Source organism: Calidris pugnax, unplaced genomic scaffold (assembly GCF_001431845.1).
Source record: "Calidris pugnax isolate Ruff unplaced genomic scaffold, ASM143184v1 scaffold289, whole genome shotgun sequence".
In the NCBI taxonomy this organism is placed as follows: Eukaryota; Metazoa; Chordata; class Aves; order Charadriiformes; family Scolopacidae; genus Calidris; species Calidris pugnax.
Window position 1 is genome coordinate 664,987 of NW_015091339.1, and position 18,743 is coordinate 683,729.

Here is an 18,743-nt window from a genome sequence, read left to right on the forward strand (position 1 = left end):
CGCAAAGAGAAACTGTTTTGGCACCGCTGTGGATGAATAGCCTGTGCATGAATAATACAGTGCTTTCAGTCAGGCTTGGAAAAAAAATCTATATAATACAAAGCAGGGCGTAGTTCCTATTTTTGTTCCTGGGAGGAATACAAATAAGGCCTTCTACGGGAAGCTGTGCTCTAAAATGTTGTTGGGATCAATGTGATTCTGCCACTCACTCTGGAACAACAGAAATTTGTCTAAAAAAGGGCAGCAAATATATTTAATTGCTTTCTTTAATACCTATCCTTGACTGCAGAAACTCCAATTCACTCTTTGGCAAAATCAGAACCTTTTAATAGAGACAACCTTCAGCAAGTAACTCCCTTTTAGAAGATGACTGTAAAAAGTTCTGGTGGATTCCTGTAATTTCAATTTAAACCTGCTGTTAGCAAACGTCTCCCTGAAGCAAATTTTCGCTCGTGTAATGGGTGCCTGCTTGACAGAATATTCACTACATGCTTTGCTTTGTCTTTATTAAATTTGCAAGGCTAAACACTTAAAGGGAAGGATATAAAAAAAAACAAAATCAAGTGAATATCCAGCCTTAGCTCTGCTCTTTTGAATACCTGCATTAAGGTAGCATCTTCAGACCTTTGATTCCCGTATATAGTATAGGAAAATTTTTTTCACTGAAAGGGTCATCAGACATTGGAATGGGCTGCCCAGGGAGGTGGTTGAGGCACCATCCCTGGAGGTGTTCAAAAGACAGGTTGATGTAGTGCTGGGAGGTATGGTTTAGTGATGATGCTCCTTGTTTGTTGTGTGGGTGTCTATTTTTGTCAGTCAGGTTGACGGTTGGACAAGATGATCTTTAAGGTCCCTTCCAACCTAGAAGATTCTGTGATTCTGTGATTCTCAGCCAATAAGACCTACAGTTTTATCGGTACATGGGTATCTGAGACAGAGCCAGCACATACAAAGGGATCTACAGCCACCTTCTGCATTTAATTTACGAGTTTTTGATGGGTCAGTGGGTACTCTTGGTCTGAATTACCGCGATTCTGAAAACCCAAATCCCACCCTACCTTACCCACGAAGTTTGCTTTGGGCTTTGCCAAAGCTTCTGAGAACAAGAAAAGATCCTGCAGCTTTTGGTGAGCGCCCAAAGATGGAAATTTCCAGCCACGGAGATGATGTATTTTAGAACGGGGGAAAAATTCATAACCAAGTAGTTCAAAACAGAGTGTTTACGGAACTGTAGCAAAAGACAAAGTTCCACTCTCCTGCGATTAATTCAGCTGTGCATATACCCACGCTCAGGACGGAGATTAATATCACATATCAACCACACTGCGAATAAAGCAAATTCAAGTGCCCTTCTCTCCTGACCAGCTGTTTCTTTGTGGAAGCTCTTACACTCTTCCTCACCACCATGCGGCTTCCCTGCCCTTTGGTCCTGATTCCCATGGGATTTGTGCGCATCGTAACAGGGTTCACTCTTAAATCTCCACTTCATCAGAGCAGACCAACTGCGCTGCCTTAATCCTCGGATTATTTCTCGGGAGAAATAATCCCCTGCACCAGGAGAGGTTGTGGGGGACCTGCTAGAGAGCAGCTCTGAGGAGAAAGACCTAGGAGTCCTGGTGGACACCAGAATGGCCATAAGCCAACAATGGGCCTTTGTGGCCAAGAAGGCCACTGGCATCCTGGGGGGCATCAGGAAGAGTGTGACCAGCAGGTCGAGAGGGGTCATCCTGTCCCTCTGCTCTGCCCTGGTGAGGTCCCATCTGGAGCACTGGGTCCAGTTCTGGGCTCCCCAGTTCAAGAAGGACAGGGAACTGGTGGAGAAGGTACAGCAGAGGGCTACCAAGATGATGAGGGGCCTGGAGCATCTCTCTTATGAGGAGAGGCTGAGGGACTTGGGTCTTTTAGTCTGGAGAAGAGAAGACTGAGGGGGGATCTGATCAATGCTTTTAAATACTTAAATGGAGGGTGTCAGGAGGATGGGACCAGTCTTTTTTCAGTGGTGCCCAGTGACAGGACAAGAGGAAATGGGCACAAACTTGTACATAAGAAGTTCCATCTAAACACGAGAAGGAACTTCTTTCCTGTGAGGGTGGCAGAGCCCTGGAATGTTCTGCCCAGGGAGGTGGTGGGGTCTCCTTCTCTGGAGACATTCAAAACCCATGTGGACACGTTCCTGTGCAACCTGCTCTGGGTGGACCTGCTTTGGCAGGGGGTTGGACTAGATGATCTCCAGAGGTCCCTTCCAACCCCATGTGATTCTGTGATTAACCAAGCACCTCGTTTTGTTTCCCATGTTAAACCACCTTAGTATCTTTTTTTTTTTAAACTTTCCAAACAAAGTGACCACCAATGTGTCTGCTTTAGATCCACCCAGGTAGACCTCCTTCCCCCTCCTCTCCTCCAGCAACCAAGACAGGTGTCCACTTTAGATCCACCCTTTTCTCATGAGTACTCTGTAGGATGCATAGCGCATCCTTGGCATGGTACCGGCAGGGATGGGGAGAAGACGGTGCCCTGGTACCCCAAAGAAGTCTTCTTCAGGCAGACCGCCTTCCCCCTCCTCTCCTCCAGCAACCAAGAGCGCTGGTGACATTTCTGAGGGATGAGCTGGTAATAAAATTAAACAACCTATTGAGCTAAACTGCCTGGAAATAGAGGGACTGATGACAACAGGCGAGGCTTCCCCTCATCCGTATTTCACCATTATACAGGAGAGGACGGGAAACTTGTACGTGAGGGAAGAGCACGGGTGATAAATCAGGATGACCTGTGCTATGGTTAAGGCACTCTGCCCGCACCAGAGCAGGGCTGAGCAGCAGCCAAGTGTCCACATCAATACTGCAGAACGAGGAAGGAGGTCTCTGATGTACCCTTGGCAGCAGCTTTACGTTCACTTACTGCTCCTCTGCCCTTTTCTCTGCCAAGAAATTAGTGTCAATTATCCCGTCGGCAAATGACGCCGAGGAAAAAGCTCGCTGGGAGGGAGCGTGGAGTTGGAGGAGGAGGGATGACACCAAGGTCTCTTCAACTATCTAAAAGGAGGCTGTAGAGAGGGGGAGGTTGGCCTCTTCTTCTAAGGAACAGGAGATAGCACAAGAGGAAATGGCCTCAAGTTGGGCCAGGAGAGGTTTAGGATAGATATTAGGAAGAATTTCTTCACCGAAAGGTCCGTCAAGCCTTGGAAGAGGCTGCCCAGGGAAGTGGTGGAGTCATCATCCCTGGAGGTATTCAAAAGATGGGTACACATGGTGCTGAGGGACATGGTTTAGTAGTGGTTTTGTCAATGTTAGGCTGTTGGTAGGACTTGATGATCGGAAAGGTCCCTTCCAACATAAGTGATTCTATGATTCTCAGTGATCCCCTCAGGAGCCTCCCAGGAACACATTGACCCAACAAGGACCTCCTGTCCTTCCTCTCACCCTCTTGACTGCAGACCTCAGAGGGATGCTTTCTCCTGAGCATCGGATGCTTGTGGAGTAGAAGCAGCAAAATGAATTTCAACTGCAGCTTAGAGCAGTGAGCAGAGCTGCGGCTGTGAAGGAAATAGCCTAAAAATATCTATTAAAGTGTGAACAGGACAAAGATGCAAATGCTGTAGGAAGAGCTGGCAAAACAAGGATTACTGCTTTGCCACGGTGTTGTAGAAAAACCACATTAAATTGAACATCCGTGAAAATGTCACTGAAAACAGTTACTGGGTAAAAAGCTCTCCATGTAACAACTCAATATGCTACCTAATATAAAGCTCTTAAAATACGTATAGTATATTACATATACAGTCTCCAGATAGACACCATAATGGACAGACTATAATGGTCGTGTTTGCATTAGTTTCATTGCACTTTTGCAGCTTCTTTTGGGTCAGTGGATTTTTCTATGCGTTTATGTCATACAGAAATTTTTTATAACTCATTTGTTTTCCATTCCTGCGCCTGAGCCATGGAGGCAGCCCGGAGACCGTGCTTAAAACCTACACAGAAACTACCCAGGCGGGCAGATTTCCTCATAATGTATTCAAAGAATTCCCTATTCATAGAATCATAGAATCATAGAATGGTTTGGGTTGGAAGGGACCTCAAAGATCATCGAGTTCCAACCCCCCTGCCATGGGCAGGGACACCTCCCACTAGAGCAGGTTGCTCAAGGCCCCATCCAGCCTGGCCTTGAACCCCTCCAGGGATGGGGCATCCACAACTTCCCTGGGCAACCTGTTCCAGTGTCTCACCACCCTCAGAGTAAAAAATTTCTTCCTGAGATCTAATCTGAATCTTTTTTCTTCCAATTTAAACCCGTTTCTCCTTGTCCTATCATTACACCTCCTGGCAAAGAGTCCCTCCCCAGCTCTTCTACAGGCACCCTTCAGGTATTGAAAGGCCGCTATAAGGTCTCCCCGGAGCCTTCTCTTTGCTCTTATTTATAAAGAAAGAGAGAAAAAGTGGTTTGTTGCTTCATCTTGCACCAGAATTTGTTCAACAATCGTGAAAAAAAAATCCTGCAAGCTCCAAAACTACCAACCCACGTGGGCTCTTTCTGCAAAGGGAAGCCCCCTGAAACGATTTGCTGCCCTGAGAACAATAAAACCCATCCCAGCCGTCTCCCTGCACAGAAAGATGCTGTTTCACTTCTTTCAAAGATCCTGCACCTGAAGGTATTTTAAAAATTCAGCACACGAAGTCACTTTTGGCAGCGCATCCAAACAGGCACCGGCGTCCTAATGAAAAGCTGCTGCAAAGGATCCTCGGCGGAGAGAAATTCACCCCCCCAACCTGAGCTATTCAGCTTTAAAGGACTGAAGATCCAGCCCATCCTAAAAGTGACCCAGATTTGAGGGGTTTTTGGGGGGAGAATTGCAAAGCCTTGACAACAATTTCAGCATCTCTATTAGGGAGGGGTGCGACCGGCGGCAGCTCCACATCTCTGCTGAGAGGTCACAAGGCTGTCAAAAAGCAGCCATCACTAATTGACAATTTTAGGCTGTAACATCACACGCTGTCTTCTCGCTGAAATTTATTTGAATATTCCGGTCTTGTTAAGTTTATATTATACAATTTATCACAGCGGACAAGGAAGTGTCTGGGAGTATATTGTGTAGCTCTAATGATGTGATTTAGCGATACGGAATCTTGTTACAGCAGGGGCTGTTATTAAATTTTTGTGGAGAAGCTGAATTCTCCCCCATCCATCCCCACTATGCAGTCTGAGGGCACACACATGATCCAAAAAGTACGTCGGAAGAGCTGGGAATTGCTGCACTCATTTCAAGAGACGATGCGATTTGTAGGATTAATGAATCTAAAGCTGGGAGATTCTTCCTGGATTCAGGTTCGGAATATATGTAATCCTCAAAAAAACCCTAAATCCCAGCCTAAATCCTCCAAAACTTCTTTGCCTTCACAAGATAAGCAAAGGCAGAAGGAAACTTCTAGGATACGGAGGTGGCCTTTGAAGATCCTGGTGCTCACTCAATTGGACACCTCTCAGAGGAGACTCTTGACAGCACGAGTATCAGGGGGATGGAGCACCTCTGCTACGAGGACAGGCTGAAGGAGCTGGGGTTGTTCAGCCTGAAGAAGAGGAGGCTCCGGGGAGACCTAAGAGCAGCCTTCCAGTACCTGAAGGGAGGCTACAGGAAGGCTGGGGAGAACCTGTTTACAAAGACCTGCAGTGACAGGACGAGGGGAAATGGCTTCAAGCTGGAGGGGAACAGATTTAGACTGGAGATGAGGAGAGGGTTCTTCACTGTGAGGGTGGTGGAGCACTGGAACAGGTTGCCCAGGGAGGTGGTTGAGGCCCCTTCCCTGGAGATATTCAAGGTGAGGCTCGACGAGGCCCTGGGCAACCTGGTCTAGTTGGGGGTGTCCCTGCTGACTGCGGGGGGGTCAGACTAGCTGACCTTTGGAGGTCCCTTCCGGCCTGGGCAATTCTATGATTCTATGATTTAGTATCAGTTGTGCTCATGATGAAGCATATTTTCCTGAAGGATCCAGAAAAAGAGATCTAGAAACCCATTTCCCAGAAAGGAGTAGGCTGTCATGAAATGGAAACACCTCACACCTACGGTACGTTCAGATTCATAGTCTCAGTAGAGGGAAAAAAGGTCTACAAGTCTGCTGCCAATCTTCCAAAATTGGCAAAAGACACAGTCCCAACATATATCCAAAACTGGAGGGTACCTTTCTTGCTACCATCCTGCCTTCTGGAGGGACACTCTGTAGCCCATCCCTGCTCTCTTCCTTCAGCCTGACATGTTTGTCTTGTCCAACAGTGACACATTTCCAGGGCAGACCCACATCTGCACGCAGGCTTCAGTGTTACACTGGAAATACAGTCAGAAGATCAGAATCAACTAAACCAGGAGGAGAGAAGAGACCCTGGGAGACCTGGGTCTGTTTAGTCTGGAGAAGACTGAGAGGGGATCTCATCAATGCTGAGCAATATCTAAAGGGCGGGTGCCAAGAGAATGGGGCCAGACTCTTCTCAGTGGTGCCCAATGACATGACAAGGGGCAACTGGCACAAACTGGAACATGGGAAATTCTGTTTATGGAAAATTCTGTCTGAACATGAGGAAAAACTTCTTTCCTTCGAGGGTGGAACATGAGGAAAAACTTCGTTCCTTCGAGGGTGGCAGAGGCCTGGAAGAGGCTGCCCTCGAGGGTGGCAAAGCCCTGGAAGAGGCTGCCCAGAGCGGTGGTGGAGTCTCCTTCTCTGGAGACATTCAAAACCCTCCTGGACATGTTCCTGTGCAACCTGCTCTGGGGGGTTGGACTAGATGATCTCCAGAGGTCCTTGCAACCCCTGCCAGTCTGTGATTCTGTAATTAGCTGGGACAGTGAACTGTTCTGACCAGTGCCATTTGGGATGATTTGGTGAAGGATCTACTGTTGCAGAGGTAACCCTCCATGTTGCTCGAATACACTCTCTCCTTTTGGTGGAGAGCAAGGAAGGACGAGCATCATCAAGTGGAGATGCAGGGGAGGAGGCAGCTGGAGCACCCTGCCATCAGGGTTATCCTCACTAAAAAACCAAAAGTAGTGAAAGTAAAAGTCAAGTGGCACATGGAGATGATGAGAAGTGTTTCCTTATTACTCCATTAACTTTAGCCTGAGAATTTGATCCCAAATTCAGTGTTCAGGAGCTTGCTGGATGCAAAAGGTGAGGAGGGAATCACCATCCCCCTCCCATCACAGGCTTGGTTGATATCTCAGATCTACGTCCAGAATAGCAGGCGTTGTGGTGTGATCTTCAGACCCACGTGGGGTTTCCAGACAAACGTGTTGCCCCATGAATTGCCAGTACCCCTTTCTCAGCACCCCGAAAACCTGGTTCCCCTGGGGTGCACAGTGACCTTGCCGCCCCTTGTGCTGCACCAAAACCCAAGAATTTCTGCTGCAACTCGAGTGTGACCAGATCTGAAGGTTTTTTTACATTGCTTTTCCTCGTCGGAGGCAAACCTGGAAATGATACATCTTTGGGTTTTATCACCAACGTATCTGATTCAGTAATGAACTGAAAGCTAACCTTTATAAAGCGATAAGGGCAGCATATTTCACACTCGCCCCAGTGCCAAATAGCCTTCAGAGCTTTAAAAACTAATTACACGAATAGAGGCATGACTTTCCTTCCCTTTCTCCCCTTGCCAAGTTCTGAGCTACTATAATATGCTCAATCAGGTCCCTTTGTCTGGCCAACCACTCCAGAATATTAATGGGAAGATTCTGTTAGTATCTTACCCTGCCTTTTGACATCTATGCGCGAACGAGATAGTGGTGGGTTAAGACAACAAAATCAATCACTGTCAACACAGATATGCATGAGGGTGTGGGTTTTGTTTTTTTTTTTTGCAAAGACATCACGTTTGGATTCGTTTTTTTAATTAAACAAATGAGTTACAGGAAACCTGAGGAGGGGGAGGAAAAGAAAACTGTGCGCTGTGATATCTCTTCCCGCCACAGTACAAAACCACAGTGGTAAACTTTCAGGGCATATTTAATTTAGCAACATTCATAAAGGGATGTAGTAGTTCAAGCACTGCTATCAGCCTTGTTTATGTCCAAAAAGAACGTACTCCTATGTTTCATCAAGCTTAAACCTTCCTTTCCAGGAAAGGATGCTTAGTCCTGTCCCTGTGAGCTGAGAAGAGCCTGTGAACACAGGTTGGTATCTGTATATCAGGGTTTTAAACCTCTTGGATGGTTAAAGTGAGGATAAAATGAGCCCTCCCATCACAGCCATGACCCTAATAACCAAGGTATCTGCAGGATCCATTTCCCTTTGGCTCCACTGCAGTGTTCAGGCTGTGATGGCCACGGTGGAATTATCCTCAATGTATCAGCAGCGCCGAGAGGAAGAGAAAGAAGCAACAGCAGCGAAGAAATCATGTTCCTTTGTATTAGGAAAAAGTCTGAAAAAAGTCTGCTTAAATGGAAAGAAGACGACAAAAAATTGGACAAGCAATTAATTTTATTTTGAAGCTTTCGGGAGAGATCTGTTCAACCATGCGCAGATTCTTGAGGAAGTTTCTAAGCCATGCCGCTTACCATCAAGGGCTAGAACTGGCCCAGACTAATTATTATCGTTTAAATTAATGCTACAGGAGCATTCACATGGCACTCTGAGGAGCTGAGGCTTAATACATGATGCTCTGTGCAAACAGATAGCGAGAAAAGATCTCTGTCCTAATGTCTGGGCTAAAAAAAAAGACAGGATAAAGGAGCTTTTCCCAGTGAATTCAATGTAGATGCCCTAATAGGCTTTCCATTCTAACACTGCTGGCAAAATTACACAAAATACTTCAATTAATGGATAGTAAAATGACAATATTGGAATAAAATGAATATTAGGATGAAAACGTTGGCACTGCTAGCATCAGACTGAGCTTGGCCACCAGACTTAGCCTGGCCAGGAATTCACAGTAGCGGGTTACGCTCTTCCAATAGGACTCGGGATTGCATCCACGGGAGCTCTGGTGTCCCACCCCGATGGCTCAGAAATCCCAGGAAGAGCCAGGAGGGCATCCCAGCACCTTTCTGTGCCAAGAAAGACAGAGGATGGATGCGAAGGCAAAGATGGAGGCTGAGACCGAGCCCGTGAATCTCAAAAAACCCAGGGGCTGCACAAAGACCTCAAGGGCTCCGCATGCTCACTCTTCCATGACCACCGAAGACTTTTCAAAACACTGGCACAGCTGATCATCCCCACTGCAGGATGAGGAAACATTTCTGTGACTAGACATGTTTTATACTCTTCGCCGTGCCTCTCTCTAGACTGTACGTTATTGTGCTTGCATTCAGTGAACAAGTCGTGCCTCTCTCTAGACTGTATCATCTTTACGTTATTGTGCTTGCATTCAGTGAACAAGTAAAATCACAATCTGGGCAAATTAGACTTTAATTTTCAACAGCTTCACTTACTCCTACAGTTTTATAGCCAAATGCCAATCAAGGAAGTGATGAATAGTGATGGGAATGTGCAGACAAGCTTTTTGACTGGCTGGAATGACAAAGACGACCTGTTTCTTCAGGATGAGACAACGATTAAGAGATGAAGCCATTTCCAGTGTGCAGGGAAAGGCAATCTGCCTACTTAGAGGCTTTCACTTCCTTGAAAAGGAAGAAACAATCTGGTTTGGACACAGTAAGTTGCCTCTGAAAGAATCCTTTCTGGAAGTACCAATATTTTTCACTTGACTCTCCTTACAGAGCTCCTGGGATTGGGATGCAGGAGAAACACCACCAGGTCATGGCTCAAATGGAGGACAGCTTTGGTGACAACACCAGTTTTGGGAATTCCTGCCCAGTAAAACCAGTTGGCCCATGCATTAGGGCGCAGACTGCTGCTCTCTTCATTGCATGGGTAACCAGGGTAGTACCATCAGCCAGGACAAGGATCTGCCTGAAGTAAAAATAACCCTTCCTTTCCCTCCCCAATCCCAGCCACATTCCTGATTCGGTTCACAAACACGATTCTCAGATAGAATCATAGAATGGTTTGGGTTGGAAGGGACCTTCAAAGATCATCTCGTTTCAACCCCCTGCCATGGGGAGGTGCTCCCACCAGACCAAGTTGCTCAAAGCCCCCTCCAACCTGGCCTTGAACCCCTCCAGGGATGGGGCAGCCACACTTCTCTGGGCAACCTGGGCCAGGCCCTCAGCACCCTCACAGCAAAGAATTTCTTCCTGAGATCCCACCTAAATCTCCCCTCTTTCCGTTTAAAACCATTAACCCTCATCCTATGGCTCCACTCCCTGATCAAGAGTCCCTCCCCAGATTTTTCTGGAGCCCCTTTACAGAAATGAGCAATAAGTACAGAAAAGCAGGAAGCTGGTGCTGCTATTGAAGCTTCCTTATTGAGCCATGGCCTCCCTCTCTTCTGTCCTTGCCGCGTCTGAGAAGAAGCTCTGCGTTCTCCTATCACTTGAAGGATAAGGTCCTTCAAGATGGTTTATCTACCAATCCATCATACGACAGTCACTGCTAAGCAAAGCCCAGAAACAGATAATTTCCCTAATGATTTCTCCATCTCAACAGAACGAAGTCTGGGCAACGCAGAAGAATTTCTCAGTTCAGCAAAGCTGCTGCCTGGCTTTAGAATCACACAGTATAACAGCACGTAGACTCAAGTTTCATTACTCCACTTGAGGAAAGACCACATCTCAACCTGTTCTCACACCTGGGGACACAACAGCTGCACAAACACCACAGCTGCTGTGCTTCCAGCAGGTTTGACCATTGTCGCTACTCTCCTTGAAACCCTTTTACAACTTCATAAAATATTGTACCTTATAAAGTCCTCCTCCTCCTCTCTCTTGGGTCTCAGTTGCTTGGGCTGGGCCATGTTGCTCCAGTTGGGCAGAGATTTCAGGAGCCTGCTAATATCGTCGTCTTTAGCCCAGGAGGCACTGATCACCAGCTTTTCATCCGACTGCACGATGCTCCTACGGGGAAAAGCAGCAACAACCACAGTAGCACGAAGGAAATTGAACTTTTAACACAATTTTGCACATATTCATTAAAATCTCCATCACATACAAACGCGCGTTAAGCAGTAAGGAAGGGGTCCAAAGAGGAGTTCAACTAAGCACTTGTGTGGAGAACACGGCAACACGGGTGGACAGGGTATAAAATTCTTGATGTACTTTGGTAGAGTCCTTTAAGGGAAAAAGGGTCATATTCACAGAATCACAGAATCTTCTAGGTTGGAAGGGACCTTAAAGATCATCTTGTCCAACCATCAACCTAACTGACAAAAACAGACACCCACCCAACCAAACAAGGAGCATCATCACTAAACCATACCTCCCAGCACTACATCAACCCGTCTTTTGAACACCTCCAGGGATGGGGCCTCAACCACCTCCCTGGGCAGCCCATTCCAATGGCTGATAACCTTTTCAGTGAAAAAATTTTTCCTAATATCCAGCCTGATATATCCCCACCCTTGAAATCATTCAACTTCCAATCATTTACACAACTGGAGGAGGTCATTCCGTACTAGAAGAGAGAGAAGATAGTTTCTCCACGGCTCATTTCTTCTCTGCAATCTCAATCGAGCTCGCCAGCCGCTGCTGATTGTGTTGTGACTGCAGCGTGGAAACTTGCCCGGGAAGACCTGGGTGGAAGCCACCAGCTCACCACACACCAGCTGGCCCAGCTTGGGGACCAGATCTGAAGCAATGAAAGGACATGAAGGGTCCAGGATCTTCTCTCCAGTCATCCAAAACATTTAATAATAGAGATTTCAGCTAATTCGTATGTATGTGTGAAATTGAATCAAAGATCATGGCATATTCCAATCCTGGAGACTTTCCTCGTTTAATATTTTTGGCAGTGAAGCTAATCTGAACTCCCCACTGGCAATTAGAATCATAGCATCATAGAATGGTTAGAGTTGGAAGGGACCTTAAAGATCATCTAGTTCCACTCCCCTGCCCTGGGCAGGGACACGTCCCACCAGGACAGGTTGCTCAAAGCTCCATCCAGCCTGAACACCTAGGATGTTCAAATTAGGACATTACATGGGGCAAAAAGATGCTCAGAGGTGTAACTAGACATCCAGGTAGCGATTTTGGGAAGGGTCATGCAAGATTGCAATAAAGACCCTGCGCATTTCTAAGGGGTTTGTGTGGATTAACTGGTCTCATTTTAAATTTCCTGCAAGGTATTTTTCGGTCAATAAATAGAAATGAAAGTAACAACACACTGAGGAGCTGTGTTTCGAAAAGGAAAATAGTCAAAACGGGACTGAGATAGGAGGCAACGCTGATCTATCTTGAAACAGAGCAAAATACTTCTCTTCCCACCAGCACGGAGCAACCTATCGCTCCTTTCACCTACCACCAGGTAAACCTCTGCTCAGTAACTACACAGGATTTGTAAAAATGAATTTGTCACATGCACTTATATACATTCTCCCTCTCTTTAAATTGCATGTTCTATCTGCCACAGACAAAAGACTGAATTTTGTTTCCAGCCACAGAAGACAGCGGCGTCAAAATTTCAATTTGGCCTTCGGCTGCTGTTTGGAACTTGGTGTTTTTCCACTTAGGAAAAAAAGGTCCCTTGTTTTCACCCCGGTGAACAACAACGGGGAAAAATAAACCCCCACCCTCCACCAGAATCTCTGACATCCGAGATGGAAAAACTAAATTTGCTGATATCTGGTCATTTCTCTGCCAAAGCAAGACAACTGTTCCATTGAATATATTAGCCAGTGCTTTGTCCTCTCCAGATTTAAATGACTAAAGTAATAGTCTCCTTCCCTTGGGAGTCTATTTCACAGTTGAACAGATCTAACTGTTGGACACACACACAGAAAAAAAATCCTGATACTGTGCTCGTGTTTTATTTTACTCAATTTCATCCCATTACTCCCCGTTATTTCCCCTTACAGCAGCTCTCGCCGCTCTCACTATTTACTCTCTTCAATTACTTACAGCCTTATCATAGCCCTTCAGACGTCCACGAATGCGAGTCATCTTTGGGAGTCTTCTGATGGAGTTATAGAGAGGACAGAGCTCCCTTCTCTGTTTTATGATCCTTATTATCTGCTGTCCTCCAAATTCCTATTGCTTTTTGGAGTGGGTGTTGGGAAGGAACGAGGAGAGGCTGTTCAGCTCCTACAGTGAGTTGCAAACTGAGCTTGGTGCCCTTGCTTTTTTGGGGGTGAGTGTCTTCTGAGAGCCTAACTCACACAATTCTTGCTTTTCTCACCTTTTGGTGATGTGGTTCTCATGGGTCCACGAGCTGCTGGAGCCAAACTCTCCATTGACATCAATAGGGAGCTTCAAATTAATCGATGCTGGGACACTGCCACCACTACGTGGGTCCTCAGAATTATGTCCCCATTCTTTCCTCCTAATTTTTATTGACAGGTTGGTTTTACTCCAACCACCTCCTCATTAAGGGAGATGTTAAATAAGGTGCTGCATACCCAATCTCCATTAGACACCCAGCTTTCCCCATCGATTAAAAACTCTTATTTCCCCACCTTTTCTTTCTGGCATCTCAGCCAGTTTTCAACCTCCGTAACTTCTATCAATGTCAATCTAATTCGAGTCCTCCAGTAAATTATCACAAGACAGGATGACATGTTTTAGTACAGCTCAAAACGCTTCCTTTCAAACACCACCACCCCCCTTCTCCCCAACTCCTCTGTAATTATTCCTGCTGCTGTAATAGGGTTACTTGCTACCGCCAGTGCCATAATCAACTAATTAATTCACAGCTCAACGGGCCAAGGAAAATGCCATCTGTTTGTACCCAGCTCCCAGGAGCGGGTAGGGAATAGGTGTAACACATACACAGGTGATGGCACATGAGCGAGGAGGGTTCACCCTTCCACAGCTCAGTGGGTTTTATCCAGAGAACATCTGCTGGTGGTGATGGGCCCAGATCTGCACCATTGCCGCCCCAAGCCAGGAACAGAGTGATGGGGAACATCCCTGGACACAGCTGGGGGGCCATAGCTTTTCATTAGGAAAACATCTGGGGCTACAGGGGCTAATTGGACTCCGTTGCCTTGTGCCAAATGTATTTTTGAATAAGCTTTTTTCTCTTCCCAGGGCCGAGGTGGTGGTTCCATGCTGAGCTCTACTCGCACTGCTAAGAGTTTCAGAGTCTAAAATCAGCGTGCTCAGCATCTTCCAGGTACCTACTGGTCTGAGGAAGACAGATCCCTGATCAAAAAGAGCCAAAAAGGCAACTTAAAACCCAAAAGGCTAAGGAAGATCCCAATAAGAAATAGTAAACTGAGTGGTAAGAATGTTTCCCAGGAACCTGAGAAATCCTGTTTGACTGCAGATCCCATAACTTGGATAAGTTAATCTCCTCATTTCCCTATCAGTAATAAGGGGCTTAGTTTTATTTTGTCTGGCTGGAAAGCAGGAACCAAGATATATTTTTTTTTTCTTCATCATTTTGAGAGATATAGGCTCAGTTATATCCCACCTAATCTTAGGAATTTAGCTGAGACAGTTCAGCCAGGAGGCTGAAGAGGATGAAGATGGGTAAGAAGGGGGTGGACACGCAGGATGGAGCTTAAAGTTGGACAAGAAAATAAGAATGTGCAACTTCAACATGGACATAACTAAACATGGGGCCAATTTATGTAGAAAGACATGGAAAGGGAATAATTTTAGCACTCAAGATAGCAAAGCTTGTCCAAGGAGGGTGTTGGCAAGAGACTAAAATGAAAGACTTGTGTTAAGGGTAGATACCCTGAACTGGTCAGATTTGTCCCTGTGCCTGTGATCCCTTCTATAGCCTTTCAGTATTTCCCAAAGCCTCGTAAAAACACCAAACCAAAACACAACCCAAACCAACACACCCCATACACCACACCCACCCACAGAGAGACAAAACCCAACAATCTCAGGCACTAGAGCATGCCTTGAAGTGCCACATCTACATGTTTCTTAAATACCTCCAGGGATGGTGACTCCACCACCTCCCTGGCAGGCTGTTCCAGTGCCTGACCACCCTCTCAGTAAAGTAATTAGAGACCTCAAAGATCATCTAGTTCCAATCCCCTCCCATGGGCAGGGACACCTCCCACCAGACCAGGTTGCTCAAGGCCTTGTCCAGCCTGGCCTTGAACCCCTCCAGGGATGGGGCAGCGACAGCTTCTCTGGGCAACCTGGGCCAGGCTCTCACAGCCCTCACAGCAAAGAATCTCACCTAAATCTCCCCTCTTTCAGTTTAAAACCGTTCTTCCTCATCCTATGGCTCCCCTCCCTGTTCAAGAGTCCCTCCCCAGCTCTCCTGTAGCCCCCTTCAGGTACTGGAAGGCCATTATAAGGTCTCCCTGGAGGCTTCTCTTCCCCAGGCTGAACAACCCCAACTCCCTCAGCCTGTCCTCATAGGAGAGGTGCTCCAGCCCTCGGATTTTCTTCGTGGCCTTCTGCTGGACCCATTCAAACAGGTCCATGTCCTTCCTGTGTTGAGGACTCCAAAGCTGGACACAATACTCCAGGTGGGGTCTCATGAGAGCAGAGCAGAGGGGTAGAATCACCTCCTGGGGTAGAATCATCTGCCTTTTGTGGCTCCATCCCCTGGTTTTGTTTTCATTTTATTCCCCAACCCCTCATAAACAAGTCAGAAAACACACTGTGTTTTCTGTCAACAGTTTGTGTCAAACTGCAGTTGCACTTCTGACAAACCTGTAATTTGCAGGAGACACCTCACCTAGATCAGATTAAACACGCTTCCGAAATTCGCCATCAATTAAAACAAGAAAATCCATAGTTGCTACTGATATAAATGTCCAATCCATGCAGATCCAGCCCCGCTAGGTTGTTTTATTATTTTTTTTTTCGTTTTGCATTCACTAGAAAATCAGAGCCAAATGGAAATCCAACATGAAAAATCTCAGCTGTGCGTTTCTCCGCGCTGACGTCCTGACAGAGCTATCTGTTCTGCAAAGGGCTCCGAAGGAAGCAGCCTTGCTTTGAGGAGCAAATTCCATGTATTTGAATACATTTCCTCCCCCTTTGCCCGTATTCTCCTTCAAGAAACGCACGTGGGCGGGAAACGAGTGAATGCCATGTGCAAATCTTGCAGAAAGCACCTCTCCAGCTTCCCAAATTCTCACTGTCTTGACATCTCAAGAAGGGACACGCTCTCCCTTGCTCCGAGAGCTTCGCCTGATCGCATTAACACACAGCTCGAGGGAGTTTACCCTGATTTTGAGCGGCTATAAATGAGCCTTCCTCCGCTCCCTTTTATCAACAACGAGGATTTATCCACCTCCCAATCCTCAAGGAAAACCAGAGGACAGGGCTGTGTGGAGATGTGAGATCCCTGTAGAGGGCATAACGTCCCCACGGATGGAACCGCTCGCCCCGGGAGAGCAGGGGAGCCGCAATATTCCTCTGCAGCATTTGAAATGTATATAGATTTCTATTTCAGTCAGTCATTTGCTAGCAGCGAAACTAGAACATTTCCTGTTTTTCCTCCTGCTGTAATCAGGATATTGCCAAATTAGGGCTGTCCTAATTACTCCCCAGCAGGTGCCAAACCCAGGAATGGTATCAGCGAAGGAAGGAAGGAAGGACCTTTAAGTTGAAGCCAGAGAAATCACATCTATTGTCTGGCTACAGGCAGGGAAGTTTCATATGAAATGCCAGCATTTTGGACAACAGCACATGAGCAGCTACCAATTTCCACAAGTGTTCAGGCAAAGTTTAGCCCACTTATATGCTCGCTGGTATTGTTGGTGTTATTAATAATAATAATAATGAGCCCATACGCAGCCGCTCACCAGATGTAGCTTCTCCTGAATGAAATCAGGCAATAGGAAATAATTTCTTAATGCTCTTGGTCAGAAAACACGAGGGGCTTTTTCAGCTTCCCCTGCTATCGCTGGCCTCAATTAGCTATTAAAGGAAATTATGAATAGCAGTTATTATAGCCCACATCACCTTTAGTGTCCTTCAATGCCAGTATTTATCCCCATGGAACGGGGCACGATCCTTGTCCCCCTCTCCAGGGGAGGGACATTTTACAGAGGAGCAACTGGGATGTACAGAGATTAAGTTATTTATTGATGGTTACCTGGGAAATCTCAGATAAAGCAACTACCTGGAGGACTTGAGCCCCACGACCCATCATGATTATGCCAGGGGAACCACACTGCTTCCATCTTCCATGCCATGGTTGGGGAGATCACAGATCACCCCAAAACACCGAGAAAGCCCAGGGCAGAGTATCTGGTGACTCCTTGAGAGAAGAAGCTCATGGAAAGCTTTTGGGAAAGTTTCACAAACCCCAGCGTGTGTGTATTTATATGGTGTGTTGTGGTTACCAATTCCCACATTGCTACAAGATCTGAACAACCAAATGTCAATATAAATGATTAAAATATGGCTGAATCTTATGGGAACACTTGGAAGGATCTCACTTGCTTTACAAGAAAGCAGTAGCTATATACAGCTATTTATGTTAAAGACGATGCCTTATACTCTCCATCTCCAACGTGAAGTCACATTTTGCCTGATTAAGAGAAAAGCTGTGTGGTTTCTAAGTTCTACCACCACTGCTATCCACATTTAAAGAGCCTAAACCACAGCGTGGTGTGGATAAAGTCACTGGGAAGCCAAGACTCTTCATATGCCAATGATCATTATTTCGGATTTTTTCCCCACCTAGAAAGAAATATCCTTGATCATTCCAGCAGAGATGACTTCTAGAGGTAATTTACTCATGGCAAAATAGCAAAAGCCTAAGAGCAGTATCTCCAGCAGACGTGGGTCTCCAAACCTTCCTGTACCTGTAGGCAAGGGTGCAGGTGTCCTTGTACTCCTGGAGCTTCACACACACCATGTTGAGGAACTGATCCGAGTAGGCGCTCAAGTCGTGCATCAGGTTCATCAGGTCTTGAACGGTCTTCTCCACGATCACCGTGCTCTGGAAAAGAAAGAAAAGCACAAGTATGAAGAACAGTTCAGCGTGAATCTTAATTTCAGCCTTCTCATGTTTTGCTAATTACTGTGACAGATGTGATTGTACAGCTGATGCTCCCCGACACGGAGCAGATGCTGGAGCAGCCCATGCCACCCAGTGACGTCAAACCAAATGAAGGAGGAAAAAGCAGAAACCCTGCAAGAGATGGAAGAGGGCAGCTTAGGGCTTTGGGTATCAGGTCTGAAAAGAGTTTGGATTTTCTCCCAGTGGCTGAGGACCAGCAGAGCTCACCAGATCTTTCCTTCACTAGGTGAAAACTCAAAATGCAAAAGGGTGATTTTCAGAGGAACCGAGCACCCACAGCTTTGCTTGGACCTGCAAACCCTGAAGCACTTCAATCTGACCAATAATTCCAGACTCAGAGGTTGTGGACTATCCTAAAGGTCAGGGGTTTCACCCACCGCTCCCATCCATAAAACTCCACGTGCAGGACACAAGCTGAGGTTGAAGTAGCACCTTACAGTGCTACTGGGAGGTGCTTTGGAAACCCCCAAGTATTACACTCATGGGAACAACAAGGGTAAACCTGCAAAATGAAAATGCTGCTCCTCATCCTACAGATGAGCAAGTTATGGCTTCAAGCTCCAACAGGGGAGGTTTAGATTGAACATTAGGAAAGATTTTTTCACCAAAAGAGTGGTCGGGCATTGGAACAGGCTGCCCAGGGAGGTGGTGGAGTCACCATCCCTGGCTGTGTTTAAGGGCCGTTTAGATGCAGTGCTGAGGGACATGGTGTAGGGGAGGACTTTGTAGAGTAGGGTAGATGGTTGGACTCGATGATCC

General features: G+C 46.4%; 1 protein-coding gene across 1 annotated transcript in view; it reads right to left on the reverse strand.

The window, feature by feature from the left end:
- EXOC4 (exocyst complex component 4) overlaps positions 1 to 18,743 on the reverse strand; it is a gene marked incomplete at its 5' end in the record, with an annotated part of 345,671 nt that overhangs the window by 76,930 nt on the left and 249,998 nt on the right. The window contains one exon of the mRNA XM_014961001.1: positions 10,781 to 10,936. Within this exon, the coding sequence (XP_014816487.1) occupies positions 10,781 to 10,936 (156 nt within the window). The remainder of the gene's footprint in view (positions 1 to 10,780; positions 10,937 to 18,743) is intronic.